At 40.3% G+C, this 26,065-nt stretch overlaps 1 protein-coding gene and 1 pseudogene across 5 annotated transcripts in view; one reads left to right on the forward strand and one right to left on the reverse strand.

The window, feature by feature from the left end:
• ATP8A1 (ATPase phospholipid transporting 8A1) overlaps window positions 1–26,065 on the reverse strand; it is a 252,547-nt gene that overhangs the window by 49,985 nt on the left and 176,497 nt on the right. For all 5 annotated transcript variants that reach the window (XM_055246260.2, XM_055246258.2, XM_055246261.1 and 2 more), the window contains 2 exons: window positions 6,676–6,859; window positions 6,473–6,583 (listed from right to left, as the gene is read on the reverse strand). In XM_055246260.2, coding sequence (XP_055102235.1) covers window positions 6,473–6,583; window positions 6,676–6,859 — 295 coding nt within the window. The remainder of the gene's footprint in view (window positions 1–6,472; window positions 6,584–6,675; window positions 6,860–26,065) is intronic.
• LOC129464825 (small ribosomal subunit protein eS7-like) lies at window positions 13,603–14,309 on the forward strand (annotated as a pseudogene).

The following is a 26,065-nucleotide window of genomic DNA, read 5'->3' on the forward strand; positions in this document are numbered from 1 at the left end:
TGCAAAATAAAACAACACCTAAATTATCCTAAACACATAAAAGTACCTCCTCTGATTCAACCAGAGCCACGGATCAGAAAGAAAACACCAGTCCCTCTGGGGAGGTGTCTAGGTTATTTAAATTCACAGGGAATTCAACTCCCAGCACCACTTGCTGGGACAGTATCACCTTATTGACTTTTATCAAAGCTTCTGGAAATTAGAAACACAACTTGGTTTTGAGATCTTCCCAGAAAACTTGGATGTGACCAATCATTTGAAAGGAAAGGTCTTATTTTATGAGGAAGGAGTCAGACATATCAGAGAAATAAAAAAAATCTCTCTTTAAAAAGAGCCAATATTTAAATGAACACCTAGAGCTGCTCCTGGGCAGCTCCTGTAAGAGAGCTTTATACCACCATCGCCAAATCTGTATTCGTCTGGCTGTAATTTACAGCAACGGAATATCTAGATAGTGACTTTCCTAAGCAATATAGCAATGAGAAAAGCAGTGTTTATATAGTTTCAAATCTATAAAACGCATAGTGTTCAAGACTATTCCTTTATTAGCAAAGAAATTTCAGACCTGCTTCTCCTGGCATTATTTTCTAAATTCCACCTCCCAGTAGAGGCGTGGCAGCTAAAGCTTCACATTCATTTTCCTGATGGAGCATTTCTGCATATTAAACAGCAGCTTACAAATAGTCAATGAGTCCTCTGCTCCCACGCCTGATCAGCACAAAAAACTGAAAGGGGAGATTTGAGACTGGCAGTTGTCCTCACTAGAGACATTCAATGATGTGTTTTCTGTCTATTCATTCACAGTATTGACATGAGCCATTAACATCTGCAGAATTTGTTTTAGCTGGCAAAAGTTGGGTATCTGGGAATTGATTTAAAAGGTCATTTCCAAGACAGTTGAATCATATTCAAAATATATTTCCACAAACTGTTGAGAAAAATAAAAATGAGATTTCCAGTAAAGTTTAGAACTCAATTCCTTTTCAATGTGTAAAGAATTTGATCAGTGTCAAATATCTCATGAAGAGGTTTTAAACAAAGGCAAGTGAAGTTTAGGGTTAATCAACCACAAATCACATAATTATGGGTTTGAAACAGGGCAGGAAGATTGTTTTCATTTGAGTTTAATGTTTTTATTTTCTCATTAGTATATAAATTTTGTCTACTTCACTGTCAATTTAGATTTAAAAAGCGATACGTTGAGCATTCTTATTTTATAAAATTAACTTTTTATAAGCAGATTTATTGCTGGCAGTGGCTTTAAATTCCTGGTGTCTTGATAAATCTATGTAAACAGACTGTATAAACTGACACTTGTTTGAATGTCAGTGTTCTGGAATGAGAAGAACATATAAATAGGAAAGCTAGATATATAGAAGGGATTGAGAATAGAAAAATAATTACTTTAGAAAAGAACTACACATTTATATAAACAACAAAGAATATTTTTTTGGATCTCATAAACTATTTTAGAAGTCCATTTTGTTTCAAAACACAGACTATTCCAGACCAAATCTAGCAGTAATGAATGAGTAAGTTCATTTAAGTATCTTGGTTATACTTCCACGTATTAGGTTATTTTTATTTATTTTTTTTGAGAGAGTCTCGCTCCGTCGCCCAGGCTGGAGTACAATGGCGTGTGGTCTCTGCTCACTGCAAGCTCTGCCTCCCGGGTTCACGCCATTCTGCCTTAGCCTCCCAAGTAACTGGGACTACAGGTGCCTGCCACCACGCCTGGCTAATTTTTTGTATTTTTAGTAGAGACAGGTTCTCACCGTGTTAGCCAGGATGGTCTCGATCTCCTGACCTCGTGATCCACCCGCCTCAGCCTCCCAAAAGTGCTAGGATTACAGGCGTGAGCCACTGTGCCTGGCCCGTATTAGGTTATTTTATCTAATAGTTTGTAACCTTTTTAGTGACCATTACACAAAACTGCCTGTACACTTCAAAACTAAGTTTCAATTTTACTAGCCTGACTCATAAGAACTATGCTCAGTCAACATTTAACAAGGAGATAAGCACTCTGACAGAGGCACAAAGAACAGGTGAAGCAAATATACATCAGCCCCCAACGAAAGTGTCAACATACTTTGTTTATACTGTTACTTCTCAGAGTAAAGGATAGAATATGATTTCCATATAGCAAATGGCTGGATCTTTTTTTTTTTTTTTTTTTTTTTTGAGATGGAGTCTTGCTCTGTTGCCCAGGCTGGAGTACAGTGGCGTGGTCTTGGCTCACTGCAACCTCTGCCTCCTTGGTTCAAACGAGTCTCCTGCCTCAGCCTCCTGAGTAGTTGGGATTACAGGTGACTGCCACCATGCCCGGCTAATTTTTTGCATTTTTAGTAGGGACGGGGTTTCACCATGTTGGCCAGGCTGGTCTCGATCTCCTGACCTTGTGATCTGCCCGCCTCGGCCTCCCAAAGTGCTGGGATTATAGGCGTAAGCCAATGCACCTGGCCTGGCTGTATCTTTTTTGACAGACGTGTAGAAACAGTCAACAGATTAAACTGGTAAAGTGGCAGGAACAAACATCTATCTGTAAGGGAACCCTCAGCAGATTTATGAGGGTGTGGTGGGTCCTTGACAGGAGTGGGAGAATGAGGTTTTCTTAACAATGGGAAGGCCATTGTCATGATCTGCAGAGCTCCAACAGGAACATGAAACTGATAACACCTAGAATTATTACAAATATAGCTTCTGACAATAAAAAGGCCACTTTTTTAAAAAGGCAAATAACATATTTATCATGCCTTGATTAACTGTTCAGTTCACTTATTTATCTACCATTGCTGTGCTGCCCAGCATGGTAGCCACTGGCCACATGTGCTCTTGAACACTTAAATGTGATTAGTCCAAATTGAGATGTGGTATAAATGTAAAATATACTCCAAGTTTTGAAAACTTAGGATGAAGGATGTAAAATGTCTCATTAGTAATTTTTTAGTGATTACAGGTGACAGTGATAATCTTTTGAATACACTGAGCTAGATAAAATATACTGAGATCAATTTTTTCTTTTTTTTTTTTTTTTTTTTTTGCTTTTCGCTAATGTGGCTTGCATTGTATTTCTGTTGGCAAGTGATATGGTTTGGGTGTGTCCCCAGCCAAATCTCATCTTGAATTCCCATGTGTTGTGGGAGGGACTGGTGGGAGGTAATTGAATCATGGGGGCAAGTCTTTCCAATGCTGTTCTTGTGATAGTGAATAAGTCTCAAGAGATCTGATGGTTTTGAAAAGGGGAGTTCCCCTGCACAAGTTCTCTTGCTTTGCCTGCTGCCACCCATGTAAGACGTGACTTGCTCCTCCTTGCCTTCTGTCATGACTGTGAGGCATCCCCAGCCATGTGGAACTGTAAGTCCATTAAACCTCTTTCTTTTGTAAATTGCCCAGTCTTGGATATGTCTTCATCAGCAGCGTGAGAACAGACTAATATAATAAATTGGTCCCAGTAGAGTGGGGTGCTGCTGAAAAGATACCCAAAAACATGGAGGTGACTTTGGAACTGGGTAACAGGCAGAGGTTGGAACAGTTTGGAGGGCTCATAAAAAGACAAGAAAATGTGCGAAAGTTTGGAACTCCCTAGAGACTTGTTGAATGGCTTTGACCAAAATGCTGATAATGCTATGGACAATAAAATCCAGGCTGAGGTGGTTTCAGATGGAGATGAAGAACTTGTTGGGAACTGGAGCAAAGGCGACTCTTGGTATGTTTTAGCAAAGAGACTGGCAGCATTTTGCCCCTTCCCTAGAGATCTGTGGAACTTTGAACTTGAGAGAGATGATTTAGAGTATCTGGTGGAAGAAGTTTCTAAGCAGCAAAGCATTCAAGAGGTGACTTGGGTGCTGTTAAAGGCATTCAGTTTTGTAAGGGAAGCAGAGCATAAAAGTTCAAAAAATTTGCAGCCTGACAATGCAATAGAAAAGAAAAATCTCATTTTCTGAGGAGAAATGGAAGCAGGCTGCAGAAATTTGCATAAGTAATGAGGAGCCAAATGTTAATCCTTAAGACAATGGGGAAAATGTCTCCAGGGCATGTCAGAGTTTTCATGGCAGCCCCTTCCATCACAGGCCTAGGGGCCTAGGAGGAAAAATTGGTTTTCTGGGCCAGGCCGAGGGTACTCGTGCTGTGTGCAGCCAAGAGACTTGGTGCTCTGCATCCCAGTCACTCCAGACGTCGCAGAAAGGGGCCAACGTAGAGCTCGGGCAGTGGCTTCACAGGGTGCAAGCCCCAAGCCTTGGCAGCTTCCATGTGGTGTTGAGCCTGAGAGTGCACAAAAGTCAAGAACTGGGGTTTGGGAACCTCTGCCTAGATTTCTGAAGATGTATGGAAATGCCTGGATGCCCAGGCATAAGTTTGCTGCAGTGGCAGGGCTCTCATGGAGAACCACTGTTAGGGCAGTGGAGAAGGAAAATGTGGAGTCAGAGCCCCACACAGAGTTCCCACTGGGGCACTGCCTAGTGGAGCTGTGAGAAGAGGGCCACTGTCCTCCAGACCTCAGAACGGTAGATCCACTGACTGCATCGTGCACCTGACGGTGGCCTGTGAAGACAGCTGGGAGAGAGGCTCTATCCTGTAAAGCCACGGGGCAGAGCGGCCCAAGACCATGGGACCCCACCTCTTGCAGGCTTGACCTGGATGTGAGACATGCAGTCAAAGGAGATCATTTTGGAGCTTTAAGGTTTTACTGCCCTGCTGGATTTTGGACTTGCCTGGGGCCTGTGGCTCCTTTATTTTGGCCAATTTCTCTCACTTGGAGTGGCTGTATTTACCCATTGCCTGTACATCCATTGTATCTAGGAAGTAACTAACTTGCTTATGATTTTACAGGCTCATAGGCGGAAGGGACTTGCCTTGTCTTGAATGACACTTTAGACTGTGGACTTCTGAACTAATGCCGAAATGAGTTAAGACTTTAGGGTATTGTTGGGAAGGAATGATTGGTTTGGAAATGTGAAGACATGAGATTTGGGAGGGGCCAGGGGCGGAATGATATGGTTTGGCTCAAATCTCATCTTGAATTCCCATGTGTTGTGGGAGGGACCCAGTGGGAGGTAATTGAATCATGGGGGCAAGTCTTTCCTGTGATGTTCTCGTGATAGTGAATAACCATCTTGAGATCTGATGGTTTTATAAAGAGGAGTTCCCCTGCACAAGCTCTCTTTGTCCACTGCCATCCATGTAAGATGTGACTTGCTCCTCCTTGCCTTCCTCCATGATTGTGAGGCCTCCCCAGCCATGTGGAAATGTAAGTCCATTAAACCTCTTCCTTTTGTAAATTGCCCAGTCTTGGGTATGTCTTTATCCACAGTGTGGGACCAGAGTAATACAGCAAGCCCCTGGAGGACAGGAACCATGCTTGATTTACTTTGTAGTTGTTGGACTAAGCCTTGTGCCTGGGCTCAGTAGGTGCTATAAAATTGCTCACAGAACAAAATGCATCCTTTTAAAAATGGTATTCCTGACTCAGGTTTTCATTTTTAAAATGATGTTATGTTTGACATATAAAACGGATCATAGAAATCCCTTACTATCCAGACACAGAAACTAAATATTCTGATAATTTTTAGACAAATTTTTCATCATCTGAACTCTTGCTACTCACCAAACACAGAAACAAAAACAGATCTGGATAGAGAGGGATCCTTGTATGTAACAAAGATCTAAGTTTTGAAACATAATAGGAACAACAAGGCAACAATACTAGCAAAGCTACCTGCATGTTCTTCCTGATTGCACTTCTTTGTCTCCTCCCAGAATCAGAAGTGCTAGCTTCAGTTTGATGTTTCTCATTCCCTCACTTTTTTTAAAAAATAGGTTTTCTACATGTGTATTATCCCTCCATGGTGTACTGCTTTCTTTTGTATGTTTTTGAGCTTTATTAAAAATGCAGTCAAGTTTATAGGCTTTTATACATTAGTAATAATGTATTTTTTAAATTAAATACATTATTATCTCATTAGCAACTCTAATTCAACACTTCTTATCAAAGCAACATAACATTTTTAGCTAGAATTTAAACGTAATTCTCCATAGCTGACAAACTTTTTTTTTTTTTTTTTTTTTGAGGTGGAGACTCACTCTGTTGCTCAGGCTGGAGGACAGTGGCACAATCTCAGCTTGCCACAACCTCCACCTCCTGGGTTCAAGTGATTCTTCTGCCTTAGCCTCCTAGTAGCTGGAATTACAGGTGCCTGCTACCACGCCTGGCTAATTTTTGTATTTTTAGTAGAGACGAGGTTTCACCATGTGGGCTAGGCTGGTCTCGAACTCCTGACCTCAAGTGATCCGCCTATCTCGGCCTCCCAGAGTGCTGGGATTACAGGCCACCTTTTTATTTTAATACATTTAGGATTTATAAAAAGTTGGCAAATAAAATATTAATTAAAACCACGAGAAAACATCTTCATAAAGAAAATTTCTTTAAATATGTATGCAAATGACAAGGATTTAAAATTTAACCTGCTATTACCTCGATAATATAGAGCACTATATTCTTGTAGAAGCAGTATAAGATGCACTTGGAGACTCTGTTATAGTTCCAGGCACCATGAATCATCAGTAAATTCTTCAAATATTTGAACTAAAACGAGAGTGGGAAAAAATTAGTATTTTCCTTTCCAAAGCATCAGTTGACCGAGAGGAATGATGTGTTTTGCAGAAATGACGCTTTACCTGAGCTATGGAGTAGTCAGAGGAATTAGCTGCCTGCAGGCCTTCATTGCCACTGATACCAACACCAACGTGCGCTGTCTGTATCATGCTGACGTCATTTGCTCCGTCACCGATTGCAAGCGTTACGACTTTGACTTGTTTCTTAACCATCTCAACAACTTCAGATTTTTGAAGAGGAGAAACCCTGAAATTGAAACACATTATCAATTACTGTTTTCTGAAAAAAGGAATTTTGAAGTGCCATTGTGTTGAAGGATAAAAGATGCAAAAGACCTAAATGAATAGTTCTCTGAAGAAACCTTATGATAAAGTTTTAGGTTTGCAAATGTTTACTCATCTGTTAACCTGATTACTGTATTAAGGAAAATTAAAATAAATAAAAACAAGCCTCAGAGGCAAACCCCTAGGTGACAGCGAGAAGAGAGAATGCTTTGTTAAACACTAGCCTGCCAGAATGCCTTTACTTCCTAACAAACATCAGAATTTCTAATTCTTCACTTACAAATTAAAAACAATGTCATAAATGCTGCCAAACACTAACTAAATCCTACATAGTAGGTGGAAAGTAAAAGTTTTGAGCTTCTGCAATCTGATCTTAGATAATGTACTATATGCTTAAAACTCTACTTAAATTAATCCTCAGACACCATGGTAAATGCCAAGTATCTGATTATAGTTCATGGGCTTCATTTTCTTCCAAAGCCACTAAGGGTCAAGTAGAAATCAAGCAACCTCTTATACCAACGTGGACCAGGAACAGAAAACACCAGTATCTCTATTAAAATCATATTTGGTATTAGATTTGGAGTTACTTTTCACAGACTTTCTAAAGTCATTTAAGAAATAAACACTAGGAAAGGCCAGGCACGGTGGCTCATGCCTGTAATCCCAGCACTTTGGGAGGCCGAGGCAGGTGGATCCTGAGGTCAGGAGATCGAGACCATCCTGGCCAACATGGTGAAACCCCGTCTCTACTAAAAATACAAAAAATTAGCCAGGCGTGGTCGTGGGCACCTGTAGTCCCAGCTACTTGGGAGGCTGAGGCAGGAGAATGGCGTGAACCCGGGAGGCGGAGCTTGCAGTGAGCCAAGATTGCACCACTGCACTCCAGCCTGGGCGACAGAGCAAGACTCTGTCTCAAAAAAAAAAAAAAAAAAAAAAAGGAAATACACACTAGGACAAGGACAGAAGGGTTCAAAGACAGAATGCATAATACACTGTCTACACTGTATTGGAAACTATAGAGAAAGACAGGAAAACTACACAATAAATTGGTCTAACAAACAGTGAAGCTAATAATTAGATAGTAAGAAACAACTAATGTACACAGTGTTTGTACAAGAAAAACATCTCAGAGCTAAATTATTTATCAAGGTTATGTGGCATAGATGTCTAATAATAAATATCTGCTAAAACATCTGAAAAATCATTTACTATTCTATTTAAAAATGAAGATCATTACTTTGAGAGGATCGATACATCTTTGTCCATTTTCCTGATCATTCCATAGGAAAAATCTTTAGTGGTAGATACTCTGCACAGATACGTGCCTTCAGGAGGCCCCACTGCCCTTATGAACTGCTTCAGCCAGAGCAGCTCTGGTTTTTATTTCAAGTCTGAGAATCATGCATTAGACTGTGAATTGCCTGTAGAGTCAATTGGTCTCCTCTTCTTTGTATTTTTAGTGCCTGATCCAAAATAGATACTCAATAAACGGTTGCTATATGAAAAAGCTATTTTTAATTTTTTCTTTGGATTTCCTTTTACAGCCTGGCAATAGTACAAAATGACACAACTGTGAACTCAGCATGGAAATGAATGCCTATCGAGCCATTAGCAGGCTATTTCACTGTTAGTTTCATTTTTCTTCAAAGCAATTTTCATTTCATTTTCACATTTTATTTAATTTTTCTTACCAGGCTAATATAAACTGGTAAGTCCACTGGCTCTAGGCCAATGTTTAAACATGGACTATAGATGACATTTAGTAAATGTCAAAAAGGAATGCTCACCAATAAATGATCTAGAATGGGAAATGGGCATGAATAGAGAGAAGCATTTGAAAGCTTTATCAAATTCTCTTTAATAGTCTAACAGTACGAATACATTATGAAGTCACACCAAGGGTTCAACGGAACTAGGAAACAGTGGTACTTTTTCCATAAACTAAACCTGTAATAAAGGAGAAATCTCTGCAAGGTGAGCTGATATTAGTGATTTTTTAAAAAGCATCAGAAAAGAGTTGGATTAAATTTAGTTTTCTTCGTGGTGATCACAACCAACCACTGCTTTCTCTGCTTGATACTGTAATTTTCAACACCCAAATTAAAATTGGCTGAGGATTTTCATTCAATTCTGTATGGTTAAATCAGGTGTTAAAAACAAAGAGTAGGATTGCCCTTAGCAATAATGCCCATTTAAGAAAAAAAGATAATGATATAGTGAGAGACATTTCAAAAGTACACTGCAGCTGCTACTAGCCAGAGCATCTGCTTCCATTACCAAGCTTTAAAAGTGGATGACTGGCTGGGCGTGGTGGCTCACGCCTGTAATCCCAGCACTTTGGGAGGCTGAGGTGGGCGTATCATGAGGTCAGGAGATCGAGACCAGCCTGGGCAACATGGTAAAATCCAATCTCAAATAAAAATACAAAAAATTAGCTGGGCATAGGTGCACGCGCCTGTAGTCCCAGCTACTCAGGTGGCTGAGTCAGGAGAATTGCTTGAACCCGGGAGGTGGAGGCTGCAGTGAGCCGAGATGGCACCACTGCACTCCAGCCTGGGTGACAGAGCGGGACTCCATCTCAGGGAAAAAAAAAAAAAAAAAGTGGATGACCCTCTTGGAATAAGATCGAAGACATAATGGATTTCCCTGACCATTAGTGATGTCAAGCATTTTTCCGTATGTTTGTTGGCCATCTGTATATCTTGAGAATTGTTTATTCATGTCCTTAGCCCATTTTTTGATGGGATTGTTTTTTCTCTTGCTAATTTGTTTGAGTTCCTTGTAGACTCTGGATATTTGTTCTTTGTTGGATATACAGATTGTGAAGATTTTCTTCCACTCTATGGGTTGTCTGTTTACTCTGCTGACTGATCCTTTTGCTGTGCAGAAGCTCTTTAGAAATGCAAATCAAAACCACAATGCAATACCACCTTACTCCTGCAAGAATGGCCATAATAAAAAAATCAAAAAAGAATAGATGTTGGTGTGGATACGGTGATCAGGGAACACTTCTACACCGCTGGTGGGAATGTAAACTAGTACAACCACTATGGAAAACAGTGTGGAGATTCCTTAAAGAACTAAAAGTAAAACTACCATTTGATCCAGCAATCCCATTATAGGGTATCTACCGAGAGGAAAATAAGTCATTATACAAAAAAGCTACTGGGACATGCATGTTTATAGCAGCACAATTTGCAATTGCAAAAATATGAGACCAGCCCAAATGCCCATCAATCAACAAGTGGATAAAGAAACTGTGGTATGTGTGTATATATATGTATATATATGTATGTGTGTGTATATATTTTATATACATATTTTATACATATATATTTTATATATACACACATACACATATGAATGAGATGGAATACTACTCAATCATAAAAGGAATGAATGAATGGCATTCACAGCAACCTGGATGGAACTGAAGATTATTGCTGTAAGTGAAATAACTCAGGAATGGACAAACATCGTACGTTCTTATTCATATGAGGGAGTTAAGCTGTGAGGATGAAAAGGCCTAAGAATGATACAATGGACTTTGGGGACTCAGGGGAAAGGGTGGGAGGGGGACTACAAATTGGGTATGGTGTATACTGCTCGGGTGATGGGTACACAACATCTCACAAATCACCATTGAAGAACTTATTCATGTAACCAAATACTACCTCTTCCCCCAAAACCTACAGAAATAAAAAATTAAAACAAAAGACATAATGGAAGCCTTCTTTTCTGATGAATCTGAAATATCAGTTGGTTGCTAAACAAAGATGTCAGATTTAAGTGGAGATTCATAAAAAATAAAATATACATTCTTAAAATATTTAACTCAAAATATAAATGTACAAACTGTGATGCAGGGCAAAGAACCTTACTTTGCATAGGGGTCTGCTGTTTGAAACTCTGCATGTTTTTGTAGCAGAAATCTCACTCAGGCATAGTCGATGGTTTGCCTCACTAAAATGGAGACCAGAATGTACCGATTCCTTTTACCCCAGTTTATAGTTTACTCCAAAATTCGACAGCAATATTTTTTAGCAACTCAAAAAGTCTTTCTGGAGCATTATACCTGGATTTACCAGCAATAATTTTTACTCAGTTATTTGAATGAGTTATGAGATATTTAATTAAATGATTATTTCAAGAAGTACAACAGGAATAAACGTACTAGGGAACAAGCCCCACTTACAAAGCACCAAGTCAATTCATGGAAGCCGAAGAGCATGTACACACCCAAGAGCCTCTGGGTGTGAGCACAGTGTGCTGTGAGTACCTGGCAGAAGGCTGCAGGGAAGGAATGTGGCTGAAAGGGATTCAGGTTTGTCAAGCTGAAGTCAGTAAAAAAGATCCACTGTTTTTACAGCATCCATTTAAAAAATGGTTCCGTGCTACAAGGGGGTGACAACATAGCAAAACAAAATTATAAGACATTAAAAATGAATGTAACATAAAGCTTTCTGATATGATTGCCCCTCTTTGATAATTTCAGAAATCAACATGAGCTTTAAGAGGCCTCCCTTGATAAGTTAGAATTTGACTTCGCCTTGGAAAGGAGAGGAGAATTCACTTCAGGTAACAGAAATAGCACATAATAAATTTTAACTTCACATTCAAAATTCTCCAGAATATATTATTTTCTACTGCTGTGTCTCCACCTCTTAAAAGATTACTCTACTCAGAGTTTATTTACTTTCTTGATGTCGGTACACTTGCTTCTAGGTTCATACAATTTCAATATGAGTCTAGAACTACCTTACCACACAACAACTTAATTCTTCCTATGCCTATCAAAAAATCACATATCCATGGCTGAGAATGTCTAAAACCTAAACAAATGACAATAGTGACTCAACGTATAATTCTGAAACATCATAAAGGCACTGTTTTCTTCCCTGAGATGGTTTTATTTTAACCATTTGTGGGTCTGCACGAAGGATTTAAATTATTCACAGTTCTCTTCTGTTCCACTGTTGCTTTTTCTTCTTTGGTAGAAGAGATTCCATGGAAAAAGACTACGTATCCAATGTGTACTGTAAACGTCCCTTTCTCTTCCCTGTGGCTCCACAAACAGAGGGTGGTCCTTTCTGATACAACCTAGACATGCACTGAGTGCAATATGCTTTTCAGTTATTATTTTGGCTGTAGTTTCTGCACATGTTATTCATTATTTTTCTTATTTGCTATGCAGTAACTCTCACTGCCCTGTGAACATGAGATCAGAGCACTGGAAATTTTTACCATTTAAGCTAAGAAATATATAGGTGGTCCATCTTATATGAAGCTTGTTTTGCAGTCTTTTAATGGGATTAGCTAAATGAATCACCTTTCTAAACGAAATATGAAGATTATATGTACATATATATAGATGTATAATAAAGGATAATTTAAGGAATTTTTTATAGGTAGCCAAAAGGAATACAATAATTTATCCTACTGGATTGTGTTTGGGGATTAATAACCTAAAAAATTCTTACATATACACAAAATTATACTGATAATATAATATGATCTCAAAGACTTATACTGGAAACTTAAAAATTACTATAAAGTTGCCTTTAGAAGGTAAATCTAGAAAACTTTTTAGGAAGGATATAATATAGTATTTTCTAGTTCTCCTGAAGTGTTTTATATAGAGACCAAGCCCAGTATTTACTAAATTTCTTTAACTTCCTCAAACTTTAAATTTGAGGTCTGTTCCAGGTGCCTGTTTAGAGGTCAGAATCATTAGTGAGGGGATCTGCTGTGCTTTTCTTTGCAACAAACTTCCTAAGATTTCTCCTGTGAATATCAGTGTATTTCCAACTGACTCATATTTTGTTGACTATTTAAAGAAATTACAAAAGGAGAGAAAAGTGAAAACCAGAAGATCTTACTTGAATCCTTCTGAACTAAAATTTGGCAGGTTCATTTATAAAATTTTACATTGAGAAAAAATTAAGATACAGCAAAAAAAAAAAAAAAACCTGATGTACAACAGCTACAAAATATTGTTAACTCCTCTAGAAGCTCACCATCAACTTGCTATTGGAATGAAAACAGCAGCTTACACAGCAAGTCTTAAAAATGATACTTAGCAATCTGGTACATAATGAAACATTCAACCACTTCTAGGTAAGAAACTGTGCTATTCAAATGACTGATGAGTGAGAGCTCTCCTAGCCTCCAAAACCAACATCTGTTGATATATTGTGCAGTCATAGGCATTCAGGAGACCTTATAATATAGGGGCTGAGTCTACAGAAATAAAATACAGATAGCCTTTCCACAGGACAAAAAAGGAAAGCAAATTTAAAAAAGATTTCCTTTCTGCAATGCATTTTAGATCTAAAACTTCTCTTTTGTAGAATTTACGTGGTTATAGGTAAATGTACTGCCTTCTGCTTCAATGATTCAGATAAGCAGTTTAAATAGGGACCGTTTCTATTGATGGTGTGTATTTGATTATGCATGTATGTGCACGTGTGCGCTAATTAGCAAATAGACCTATGAAAGGCACTAAAAAGAAAACTCCGCCAGGTAAAGATATTTATTATGGTGTTCACACCAGAAAGCTTAGTTTATCTACAATATTGCTGTTCATTTTCTCTTCAGAAAATATCATCTAGTTATGTTGAACCTAGCACTGTACTCAGCACAAGGCAGATTTAAAAATGGTAGCAAGCTCTTCCTAAGCTGCTGCTTAGCAAGGAGAAGGCCATGTTCAGTTGAAGCACCAAGACTGTGAAGCCCAACAGCGAGATGCCAAATGACTTAGAGTCCGGCATCTTCCAGGCTCTTCTGGAGCTGGAGATAAACTCGGACCTCAAGGCTCAGCTCAGGAAGCTGAGTATTACAGCAGCCAAAGAGCCTAAGTTGGTGGTGGCCAGAAAGTTATCACAATCTTTGTTCCTGTTCCTCAACTGAAATCTTTCCAGAAAATCCAACTCTGGCTAGTATGTGAATTGGAGAAAAAGTTCAGTGGGAAGCACGCTGTCTTTATTGCTCAGAGGAGAATTCTGCCTAAGCCAGCTTGAAAAAGCCATACAAAAAAATAAGCAAAACATCCCAGGAGCCGTACATGACACAATTCTTGAGGACTTGATCTTCCCAAGTGAAATTGTGGGCAAGAGAATCTGTGTGAAACTGGATGGCAGCCGGCTCATAAAGGTTCATTTGGACAAAGCATAGGAGAACAACATGCAATGAAAGGCTGAAACTTTTTCTGATGTCTATAAGAAGCTCACGGGCAAGGATGTTAATTTTGAATTCCCAGAGTTCCAATTGTAAACAAAAATGGCTAAAGTATATTCACAGTAAAAAAAAAAAAAAAAAAAAAGGTAGTGGAACCAAATAAATGGAAATGTTGTAAGAAAGAGAAATTTGGCCGAGAGCAGTGGCTCACGCCTGTAATCCCAGCACTTTGGGAAGCCAAGGTGGGCAGATCACGAGGTCAGGAGTTCAAGACCAGTCTGGCCAACATACCTGTCTCTACTAAAAATACAAAAAAAAATTAGCTGTGTGTGGTGATGTGCGCCTATAATCCCAGCTACTCGGGAGGGTAAGCCAGGAGAATCGTGTGAACCCGGGAGATGGAGGTTGCAGTGAGCCGAGATGGCGCCATCGCACTCCAGCTCAGGTGACAGTGCGAGACTCTGTCTCAAAAAAAAAAAAAAAAAAAAGAAAGAGAAAGTAACACTGCCATTCTCATTCATTTTTGACTATTCACTGTTAAGAAGCAAAATCTGTTTAATCAGGTTTGTACCTAGAGTATAAACGTAACTATGTAAAGGACATTGGATTCTCCAGGCTTTCTTCTATGTGTAGGGAAGACAGGTAAAAAATTATTAGGTAGAGAAGGAAACATTTACCTCTTCATGGAAAAGTGGGTATATCCAGAAGGAATTAGGGCCAGCTGACAGCATGCCTCTGCATGTCACAGTAACAAACTTGTAATGTCACAGCTAGCTCTAAGCAACAAGAGATATTAAAAGTTTTTGATACAAAAAAGAGCATGGTTGAGGCAGTTCCTAAAAACATTAATTTGGATTGCCCAACGTATGTTTCATATATATCTGAATATGATCTAGGAAAAGGACAATGAAAATGAAAATAAAAACACAGAGGGCTCCAAATAAACATGGTTTCAAAAATGACTCTGAGGTTTCAAATGTGGGTGACTGGGAGAATGAGGGTCTAAACATAAATAGAAAAGGCAAGAAGAATATTGACAGTGGAAAATATCGGGGAAGTTCTAGATACTCAGAAATTCAGAGAGTAGTAGGATACCCTAGTGGACTCATTTAAGCATGCTGACTGAAAAGTTGAAACTGGACTTGGAAAAAGAGTGCAGAGTTGGGAATGTGCCTTCAGGTGTCATTCATTCAAGTATTTACTCAAGTATTTAGCGATCCTTTAGTATGCGATTAAATCTCTGTGGAAGAACGTAAGTAGAAGAAAGTAGATCTCAGGACCTTTCTTCTGCCCCTAAGAGTTATTAATTTAGGACTTTTATTGAGCTACTGTCTTGGGAGTTAAATATTGACAGCCTATATGATATTAGTCCCTCTCTGTACACCTGCTCTGAAGAGACAGACATTTTTCCTGCATGGAACAAGGCCATGCCACCTCTCTGTTTAGGGAGCCTTGCCAATGGGACTGGTGTGCTCTCAACTGGGAAGCACTTCTATTCAGGAAGGCCTAGAGTGCTTCCCCTTTCAGCTCCACCTTGTTGTGACCTTGCTCTCAGAGTGGCCTTCATTCTCTGCCCATTCCCAGTGTCCGACTGGAGCACACAGGCCCTGTGATCGCTTTTCCTATGACTCTGGGGAGGTAAGGAAGGGACAGAGTTTTTTTTTTATTTAATTAAATTGATAATTTTTTGAGATGAGGTCTTGCTCTAGAATGCAGTGCTACAATCTTGGCTCACTGTAGCCTCAACCTCTTGGGCTCAAGTGACCCTCCTCTCTCAGCCTCCTGAGTAGCTGGGACTAAAAATGTACACCACTATGTCTGGCTAATTTTTGTATTTTTTTTTTTTTTTTTTTGTAGAGATGGAGTCTCGCTATGTTGCCTAGGCTGGTCTCGAACTCCTGGCCTCAAGCAATCCTTCCATCTCAGCCTCCCAAAGTGCTAGGATTACAGGTGTGAGCCATCATGCACAGCCCAGAGCTTGTTTAGGTTGGAAGAAAATCAGCTTGCTCTTCTCTGCCTCATGACCTTCCTATGCTGTGTGGGTAAGTTTCTCCAAGGAACCTTCTCTCACCTTAAAAATACCTAGTGGAAGATGGAACAATTGGTAGCACAGACTACTGACAGAAACTAAAATACAACTCTGAAGATGTCAGGAGTTAAAAAAGGAGGCCAGTAAATTTCAGGGTCATAATTATCAACTAAAAATCCAAGAGAAACCTTTGGGGCGATAGGAAGTGTTGAATACTTGGGAGAAGCTAAGCGGCATGGAGGAAAAGAGTGGTATGTGAGGGATAATGGAAGAACACACAGATGGGCAAGCTTTCTGGCTGCATTGTTCCCTGCCCATGGCGCCCTGTTTGAGCTGACCAGCAAGAGTGGGGTGAGACTGGGCTGGATGGAGCCTCTCTCATTGCAACTGTAGAGTTTGGCTTAGGTTTGGAGCTCATGAAATCAAACCCAAAATAACATGCTTAAAAAACAAAACACTCCAATTCCAGGAGTACATCCTCAGTGCCCTAAAGCTAAAACTGCGGAAAGCATTCCTATGCATGCCTTGGAACAGGAAAGCCAGATCTTTCTGGTCAACCTGAAGGCACACAGCCAGGCAGGGACAGGTGCCAATAATATGGCTGTGCTGACAGACCCCCGAATGCCACCTCACACGGGGAATTCCATCAGAGTGCGGCTGCCTCTAACAACAGGAGAGCTCAGGTAAAGGCACTAGGGGGAAATAGGGATTTAATAAACTGAGATTGGGCCCTGCCTCCAAATTTACCTAATTAGGACCTAGCTTTTGCTGTTCCTCCAAAGGGACATTAATGCCTGTTAGAAACAATAGGGAAAAGGGTCCCTCACAGAATAGAGTATAAAAGTTTCAAACCAGCATAGGAAAATCTGATCTAGAGAGTGAAAGTTAGGGGAGAAAAAAAAAAGAAACAAAATCATAATAGATGGAAACCAAAATAAATGGGAAGAAATGAGGTCTAATATAGCAACAATTATAATAACAGTTAATATAATGTTTATTTGCACCTAACACATTGAATTCTCAGAACAATGCCATAAGTTATTATTGTCACCATTTTACAAATGAGGAATCCAGGGCACAAACAATATTTATTAAGGTTTAAGGTAAAATGGCAAGTGGTGAAGCTAGGATTCAATCCCAAGCAGTGTGGATTCAGACACAGCATTCTTTTATTTTTTGGAACAAGGTCTCACTCCGTTGCCAGGCTGGACTGCAGTGGTGCCAACATGGCTCATTGTAGCCTTGACCTCCTGGGCTCAAGTGATCCTCCTGTCTCAGGACCATAGGTGTATGCTACCACACCTGGCTAATTTTTAATTTTTTTTTGAGACTCAAGGTCTTACTTTGCTGCTCAGGCTGGACAGACACAGCATTGTTAACCACTATATTATACAGAAGGATTGAACATAAGGATTTGGAGAAAAAACAAAAGACAAGACACATAATGAAACAAAGGAAAGCTAGGTTAGCAAATTAAATATCAGACAAAAAAAAAAAATTCAGGACACAGAAAAGGCCATAACGGTCAGAGAGGAATCTTAATATTCAATTAGAATATATAAGAGCAACAAACATTTTAATAATAGGTGCCATGTATTAGCTCATGTATTCTTCATAATTCTATGAGAAGAACAATTTCCATCTCTATTTGAACCCGGGAGGCGGAGCTTGCAGTGAGCCGAGATTGCGCCACTGCACTCCTGCCTGGGCAACAGAGCGAGACTCTGTCTCAAAAAAAAAAAAAAAAAAAAAAAAGATTAAAAAACCAGGGCCGGGCGGGGTGGCTCATGCCTGTAATCCCAGAGATTTGGGAGGCCGAGGTGGGTGGATCACCTGAGGTCAGGAGTTTGAGACCAGCCTGGCCAACCTGGTAAAATACAGGTCTCTACTGAAAATACAAAAGTTAGCTGGGTGTGGTGGCAGGCGCCTGTGATCCCAGCTACTTGGGAGGGTGAGGCAGGAGAATCACTTGAACCCTGGAGGCAGAGGTTGCAGTGAGCTGAGATCGCACCATTGGACTCCAGCCTGGGCGACAGAGTGAGACTCCATCTCAAAAAAAAGATTAAAATACTAAAACCAGAGAAGTAATCTGTTGTTCGGCCACTAAGAGGTAGAGTCTAGGCTCTGGAAAAGTCTGGCCTCAGCTCCTGAGCGCTACAGCACAGGGCATACTAGCAGAGGGAGAAAGAGTGGATTGTTTAGTAAACGCTATTAAAAGAATTTGCTCATGATGCACAAATAACAAAGGATCCCCCCTCCTTCCTAGCATATACAAAAATAAACTCCATATGTGTAAAAGACCTACATGAAAAAACTAAAGCTGTAAAGTTAACAGAAGAGGCAGGGTGCAGTGGGTCATGCCTGTAATCCCAGCACTTTGGGAGGCTGAGGCTGAGGCGGGAGGATCTCTTCAGGTCAGGAGTTTGAGACCAGCCTGGCCAATATGGTGAAAAACCCCGTCTCTACTAAAAATACAAAAATTAGCCATGCGTGGTGGTGGATGCCTGTAATCCCAGCTACTCAGGAGGCTGAGGCAGAAGAACTGCTTGAACCTGGGAGGCAGAGGTTGCAGTCAGCTGAGATCGCACCGTCTGTCGCACTCCAGCCTGGGCCACAGAGTGAGATTAAAAAAAAAAAAAGTTAACAGAAGAAAATGCAGGAGTGGGAAGTCCTTTATATCCAAAAAGCGCAAACCATAAAAGGAAAAAATTAGTGGAGTTTGACTATGTCAAAGCCAATGATTTCTGTTTAAGGAAGGGTATCACAGGCAAAATGAAGAATGGAGCCAGCCTAGAAGACGCTACACCAATAATCAACAACAAAAAAAACCAATGTCCAGAATACACAAAGAGTTCTCATATACAAGCAGGAAAAAAGAGAAGAAACCCAACAGAAATTTCAGTATCCCTTTCCCCTCTTCAACATACTACTTTTCTTCACAGCAATATTACCACTAATTTTATATATGTCTGTTTGATATATATCAATTATTACCATTCACACATACACAAACATACACACAGCAGCAATTATTGTCTTTTGAATATTTGTGTGTGTACTTACTGATGTTATTGAACAATAGCTATGATGTGAAGGCTGGGATTATTTTTTTCCCATTGTTCACCACTCTATTTCTAGTACTTATTAAGGTTACTGGCACACAGGGAGCACTCAAAAAACACTTGCTGAATGAGTAAGTGAATGAATAAATTTCAAAAGCAGAAACTGAGAAAGGTAAATACTCCTGTGAGATGCTCAACCTCTCTAGTAATCAGAGAAATTAAAATCAAAACAACAAGGTGTCATTTCACAACCATCAAATTGGCCAAGTTATAAATTCAGTAATACTATGCATTGTTATTAAGGTAGGGAAACAGCAACTCTATTCCATGGATCTGGGATGGCACACTAGTAGAGTTGTTTTGGAACAATGTGGCAATTCTGATGGGAAAGAATTACATATACCCCACAGCCAAGCAATCCCATACCCACCCCCCTCTCTTTCTCTCTCCCCATGTAAGAGTTTTCTCCTAGAAAAACTCTTGCCTGGGGGCATACAGAGGATATACATTGCAGTACTTTTCATGGTAGCAAAGATTTGGAGAAAACCTCTGTGGTATCCCTATGAGAAGAGATAAATAAAATGATATATATGCATTAGTGTAATAACAAGCAGTGATAAGAATAAACAAACTTGGCTAGGCGCAGTGGCTCACGCCTGTAATCACTGCACTTTGGGAAGTCTAGGTGGGAGGATCACTTGAGCCCAGGAGTTTGAGACCAGCCTGGGCAACAAAGGCAGACCCTGTGTCTAAAAAAAAAAAAAAAAAAAAAAGTTTAAAAATTAGCTGGGAGTAGTGGCGCAGGCCTGTTTTCCCAGCTACTCAGGAGGCTGATGTGAGAGGACAGCTTGAGCCTTGGAGGTCGAAGCTGCAGTGAGCTAAGATCAGGCTGCACTCCAGGCCTGGGCAACAGAGCAAGACTCTACCTTCTCAAACAAACAAAAAATAAATTTGTTCTACATATAGTGACATGGATATGTCTCAAAAACATGTAGAAAAATAAAGGTAAAAAATTTTTTGGGTGGGCGGCTCATGCCTGTAATCCCAGCCCTTTAGGAGGCTGAGGCAGGTGGATCCCTTGAGCTCAGGAGTTTGAGACCAGCCTGGGCAACATGATAAAACCCCATCTCTACTGAAAATACAAAAACTTAGCTGGGTGTGACGGCATGCATCTGTGGTCCCAGCTACTTAGGAGCCTGAGGTAGGAGGATCACTTGAGTCTGGGGCTGGGGGGTGGCATAGGTAGAGGTTGCAGTGAGCCAAGATTGCACCACTGCAGTCCAGCCTGGGTGACAGAGACTCCATCTCAAAAAAATTATTTACTGGAGTGTCATTATAAACACAAAGCTTTTCTTCAATTCAATACACATATAATAGATATTTTTCACAGAATCACATACATACAACTAAAGTACAGCAAATGGATGGGAACATATGAAACACTTGAGAATATTTTTGCTAAGGTGAAGTAAATAGAATGGGACTGGGGATAAGGGGAATGAATACACACACACAAAAACACATAAAAATCAAAGAGCAACTTGCTTTAGTTCAAGACTCTAGGGAGATGGCTAGCTTGCAGATCTTCCTCATTCTTTTGCTAGCATGTCCTCTAGCACCTTGCTGGGGCTTTTCCTAGAACAGAGGGAAGGCACCGCAGTGACACAGCAGGGTCAGATATTTATGGCCCTGGGTTCTTCCTTTCTGTCTTGCTGCTATGTGTAAATATGTATGGACACCTCATTGTAAAACGAATTCATGTCCTTATTTTTAGGGATTTTCTTGGTTCCAATGGCACAGATAAGTTTAATGGAGGCACCAGGTTGTACAGCTGGCACCATAAAAAAAGTCCATTTTTTCAAGGAATTGTGGAGAAAGGGACACCTGCCAGTGAGGAGAGATGAGGAAATGTTTCAATTTTTGAGAAAAGAAAGGAACAGTCTAGAAATTACTCTCCTTGGAGAGACCAGGAGAGCGTAGCATGAATTCCATCAGTATTGCAGGAAAGTTCTGTTTTAACTACCTCCTTCCATGTTCATTCATGAGCTACAGACACTTTATTACGGCCCCAGGGAGAAATTTAAGCAGCAGCGGTTTTTGTACTTACAGTCTTATTGGAACATGGCCACACCCATTCATTCACATATCATCTAGAGCTGCTTTCATGCTACAACTGCAGAGTTGAGTAGCTGTAAGAGAGAAAGCTGTATGGCCTGCAAAGCCTACAGATACTTACTATCTGTCCCTGTACAGAAAATATATGCCCCACCTTGCTCAAAACACCAAGCCCTTCTTTAACTTGTCCTAAGTCAAAATGGCTCAGATGGGTTTACTGAAAAGGAAGTAATCACTGGAAACCATCATGGGTTCAGGGAGAACCAGTTACACAAAGATAACTCTGCTTCCCTTTCCCACACAATGAGGTCAGTAGGCTGACAGGTCAGAGAAATGCCATAGGTTCCACACGTCATGTTCTTAGCAAATCAGAACTGTCAGAGAACTGTAAGCAATCTATTAGGCAGATTTGTATTTGACTCAAGAATAGAGGAGAGTGCTGATGTACTGATGACTGATTTTGTAACGTTTTGGGGAGGCCTTCAGTAGAAAGCTACAGAGCACTGCATTTAAAATTTGCGGAACAGAAAAGAGTCATCAAGAATTTGGATGTGGTTGTAGAAGGTATATATGTTTATTCAAAGTTAGTATGAAAGAAAACAGAAAAATAGTAAAATGAAGAGGGATGGTGATGGAAATCAAGGTAGCAGTTACCTTTGGGAGGCTCCTCAACTAAAGGGAGCATGAGGGGCTCCTTGGGGGCTGGTCCTGCTTGGGCGCTTGTCATAGGAGTGTGGCACTTTGCGAAAATCCCAAGTGGGTGCATTTATACTTTATGTACTTTCCATTACAGGTTACCTAGCTCATCAGAATTATGTAATCTGCAGTTCTGCTTGTGTGTATGTATGTGTGTGTGTGTGTGTGTACTTGTGATGGCGGCAATGGTGATGGTGGTTTACTTAAAAGGAGCTGGGCGCGGTGGCTCACGCTTGTAATCCCAGCACTTTGGGAGGCCGAGGCGGGCAGATCACGAGGTCAGGAGATCGAGACCACGGTGAAACCCCGTCTCTACTAAAAATACAAAAAATTAGCCGGGCGTGGTGGCGGGCGCCTGTAGTCCCAGCTCCTTGGAGAGGCTGAGGCAGGAGAATGGCGTGAACCCGGGAGGTGGAGCTTGCAGTGAGCCGAGATTGGGCCACTGCACTCCAGCCTGGGCGACAGAGCGAGACTCCGTCTCAAAAAAAAAAAAAAAAAAGGAGTCACACCTAAAACTGTGAAATGTTGAATTACAGTAGGCTTCTGTAGCATTTAGATTTCTTATATATTTTTAGACATTTTACTGTCAAATATAGACTTCCCTGGTGGTGGTCATCATAATTGGCTAATAGGCTGTAATACAGTTATTGCAGTTCCTTTAAGACTACTCAGTCAAGGTGGAGTAGCAAAGGAGATGGGCAGGGCTGAGCAGATGATTATTATGTTAAAGCAAACTATTGGCATTTTATGAAGTTATAAAGTGTATTCAGTGTGTCCTCTTTTAGCTGTACACATATGAAAGAAATATTCTCTCAACATTTCCAACATTTATTCATATTTTCTTGGAAGCAAATATAGGGTTGACATTCATTAACAGTTTGTAAGTCTTTTCAAAGCCAAACATCTGCTTGGCATCCAATGGTGTTCACAAATTTTTTTCCTTAAAGGAATGTCTGTTGAGCATTTATTAGCTTCATTTGTGCTTTATGACTACTTTTTAAGTAGAACATATATTTAGAGAAATTCTTAAAGCTAAAGACAATCTCTAAAGATTTAAGAAGTAGATGTGCCTTTATTTAATGCATTCATGCTATGACAGCAAATATTCAGTTTCCCTTTAGACTTCTTGCAGGACCCCTTGATAGGAGTAAGGTTAAAGGTTTTGCCTGGAATGCCACTCCCAAATGACAACACTCACTGAAGTCAAGTGTTTTTTTATACACTATAGGGAAAATGGCCTAAAAGGGGGTTAAACTTTGATTAGAGATGTTGCAAGTAGGAAAAAATGCTTACTTCAATTTAACTTTTGCTTTTCAGAAGACATGAGTACATAAATTATGTAGAAGAATGATGATTACTAGACAGTCTAAAAGCTGGAGGCTCTAAGACAATTTTCAACCAACTGTCACAGAACATAAGTTTCAAAATATGTTTAAACTAAACTGACAACTACAGAAAAATGTAAAATTCTTTGAAAGGCTGGGTTATTTGAACTGATGAGGACCTCAGAAACCACACGCTATTTAACACACAGTAATACTTCACTGCAACATTCCCACTCTCTTCTGGAGGGAATATTAAAAGAGGTAGAACAGATGCTTCCCCAAATTAAGCTGATCCCAGCAGTAGAAAGACTATTCCCAGCAGAGTGGCCAACAGAGGGAAGGTTCATCCAAAACCTAAAAGGGCTATGAGAGGTCCTCTGGCCCAGCAGCTTTCCAACCAGGACAAGATAACCCAGGAAGGGGGCATGTGTGTATTTCCCACCCTACTATGACGAAGCTGGTCCAGTTTTATTTGCTTTCTATATCTGGGTTCCCTGGAAGATAGGAATCACTGATATTCCAATCTCTTCGTTTTACAGGTCACAAAACCAAGGCCAGAGAGATTCCATCAGATATCCAAACTGCCAAATCAGTAGAGCTAGAACAAGCATTCCGTGAATCTCTAGATAAAATGCTTTTATACCAATTATACAGACTGTAGGACCAGAGGGCATAAAGCACTGGTCCCTGAGACTAGGAATTACTTGCTTAGTACAGTTACTCCCTGGGATACTGCTTGATTTCAGCTGTATCCATAAATCTCCATGAGTCTTAGAACAAGCTTTTTTCCCTACGTCTACCTCTCCAAGGAGTTTCAGTGAGTCTGTAAAACCCCTGAAGGGCTTCATGCAATTTTACATGTTTGTGTGCATGTGTACTTCTTCTGGAGGGAATGGTCTATAACTTTCATTTATTCTCCAAAAGTATCCGTGATCACACCAAATCATGAGAATCAGTGGACTTGAGTGAGGGAGTAGAGGGGAAGAAGAGCCATAAAGGAGCAGTTTATGTTTATAACTGGGAAAATGAATCAGAAACTATCTATAAATCAGATGCATTCAAGTTATGTAGGTAAATACTCACAATGTTAAGAACAAAAGCTGCACAGTACCTATGAAAGAACACTAGTTGGCCAGGTACGGTGGCTCATGTCTGTGATCCCAGCACTTTGGGAAGCTGAGTGTGTGGACTGCCTGAACTCAGGAGTTTGAGATCAACCTGGGCAACGTGGCAAAAGCCAGGCTCTACTAGAAATACAAAAAATTAGCTGGACATGGTGGTACATGCCTGTAATCCTAGCTACTCGGGAGGCTGAGGCATGAGAATCGCTTGAACCTAGGAGGTGGGGGTTGCAGTGAGCTGAGATCATGCCACTGCACTCTCCACCCTGGGTGACAGAGACTCTGTCTCCAAAAACAAAAAAAGAAACAACAAAACAAAAAAAAAAAAAAGAAAAGAAAATACAGTGCTGTTAGACTGATAAGAACAGATTTCATTCTAAATCTTGGGTTTTATATACTTAAGAAAAATATTTGAGGCGTAACATTCAACCTATACTTTGGAAACCAAAACCACCAGGACTCCAGAGCCCTGAATAAATTTGGGGTGGGGGGATTAGCTCTGTCTCTGAAAATTTCCTTCAGAAAACAGTGGTAAGAGAGAGACATAATGTCTGCTGCCTGGGAACAACTGTTTCTTTCAATTCAGCTAAAGACTCTGGAGGGACAACACTCATCTTTATAACTGTGTCAATGAGGCAAACACTAAAAACTGCCTCATTCTGCCCTGTATGCTGATAGTATCCGGGAAGAAAGCGGCTGATACAATCCTGATGATGGAACTAATACGGAGACTCATTATCTGTTATAGGAATGCTTTCCCCTCTACTTCCACTCTACCTAGGGCTAAAGAGAAGGCTGCAGAGGAAGATCAGATTCTGAATTATCTGCATGTGTGTGGAATGACAAGCAGTAGATTGAAAAATAGTTTAAATTTGAGAGAAAAGCCCATAAAGCCAGTATGAACATAAACGAATTTGGGAAATAGTACCGAACTGTATTTTGAAATAATAATCAGTATTTATCTGGAGCGTCTATCTTCTAATGGAGTAAAATAGAGAATTTCCTGAGGCCGGGAGATTGCAATTATCTGAGAAACGAGGAGTGACACTTGGGTTTAATTGGAAAGAATGATACACAGAATGGCCCACCTATTCCTATCCAGGGATAGAAGCATTATCATGGAAATTATACCTTGAGGTCAATAAGCAAAATGACAAGAAGATGGTCTGTGCCAATAGTTTAAATGCCAAGAGGCACCAGGCCAAGAAGGTGCACAGACATAAATCCGGCAGTGGCACTGATGTAATTATGGGCTTAGACCAATTCTCAAACATGCTGGAAGCTGAACCACAGTCCTTATGGGAAAGGAGAGAGTATGAAGGTAATTAGAAGAAAAAAGCTGAGGAAAGATATGTGACTTAAGAAAAAAAAAAAAAAACCTTAAAACTGGAAATAAAACTCAGTGTCTGCATAGGGACCTCATGGTCTTGAAACACGCATAAAACAGAACCGAGGGAGGAAGGGCCACACACATCTTTATAAGCTCGGTTTCAGAGCTGAGCCGCACGTGCATGGCAGGGTGTGATTCCCTCCCAGGGGCCTGGGGCCTGGAGAAGCCCTGAGGTCCATGTGACTTGTGAGCATCCAGAACAAGGATTTCGGGAGGGAATTTCACAAGCACAGAACATATTTTTTCTCCCT

This window comes from Symphalangus syndactylus, chromosome 16 (genome assembly GCF_028878055.3).
Source record: "Symphalangus syndactylus isolate Jambi chromosome 16, NHGRI_mSymSyn1-v2.1_pri, whole genome shotgun sequence".
Taxonomy (NCBI): domain Eukaryota; kingdom Metazoa; phylum Chordata; class Mammalia; order Primates; family Hylobatidae; genus Symphalangus; species Symphalangus syndactylus.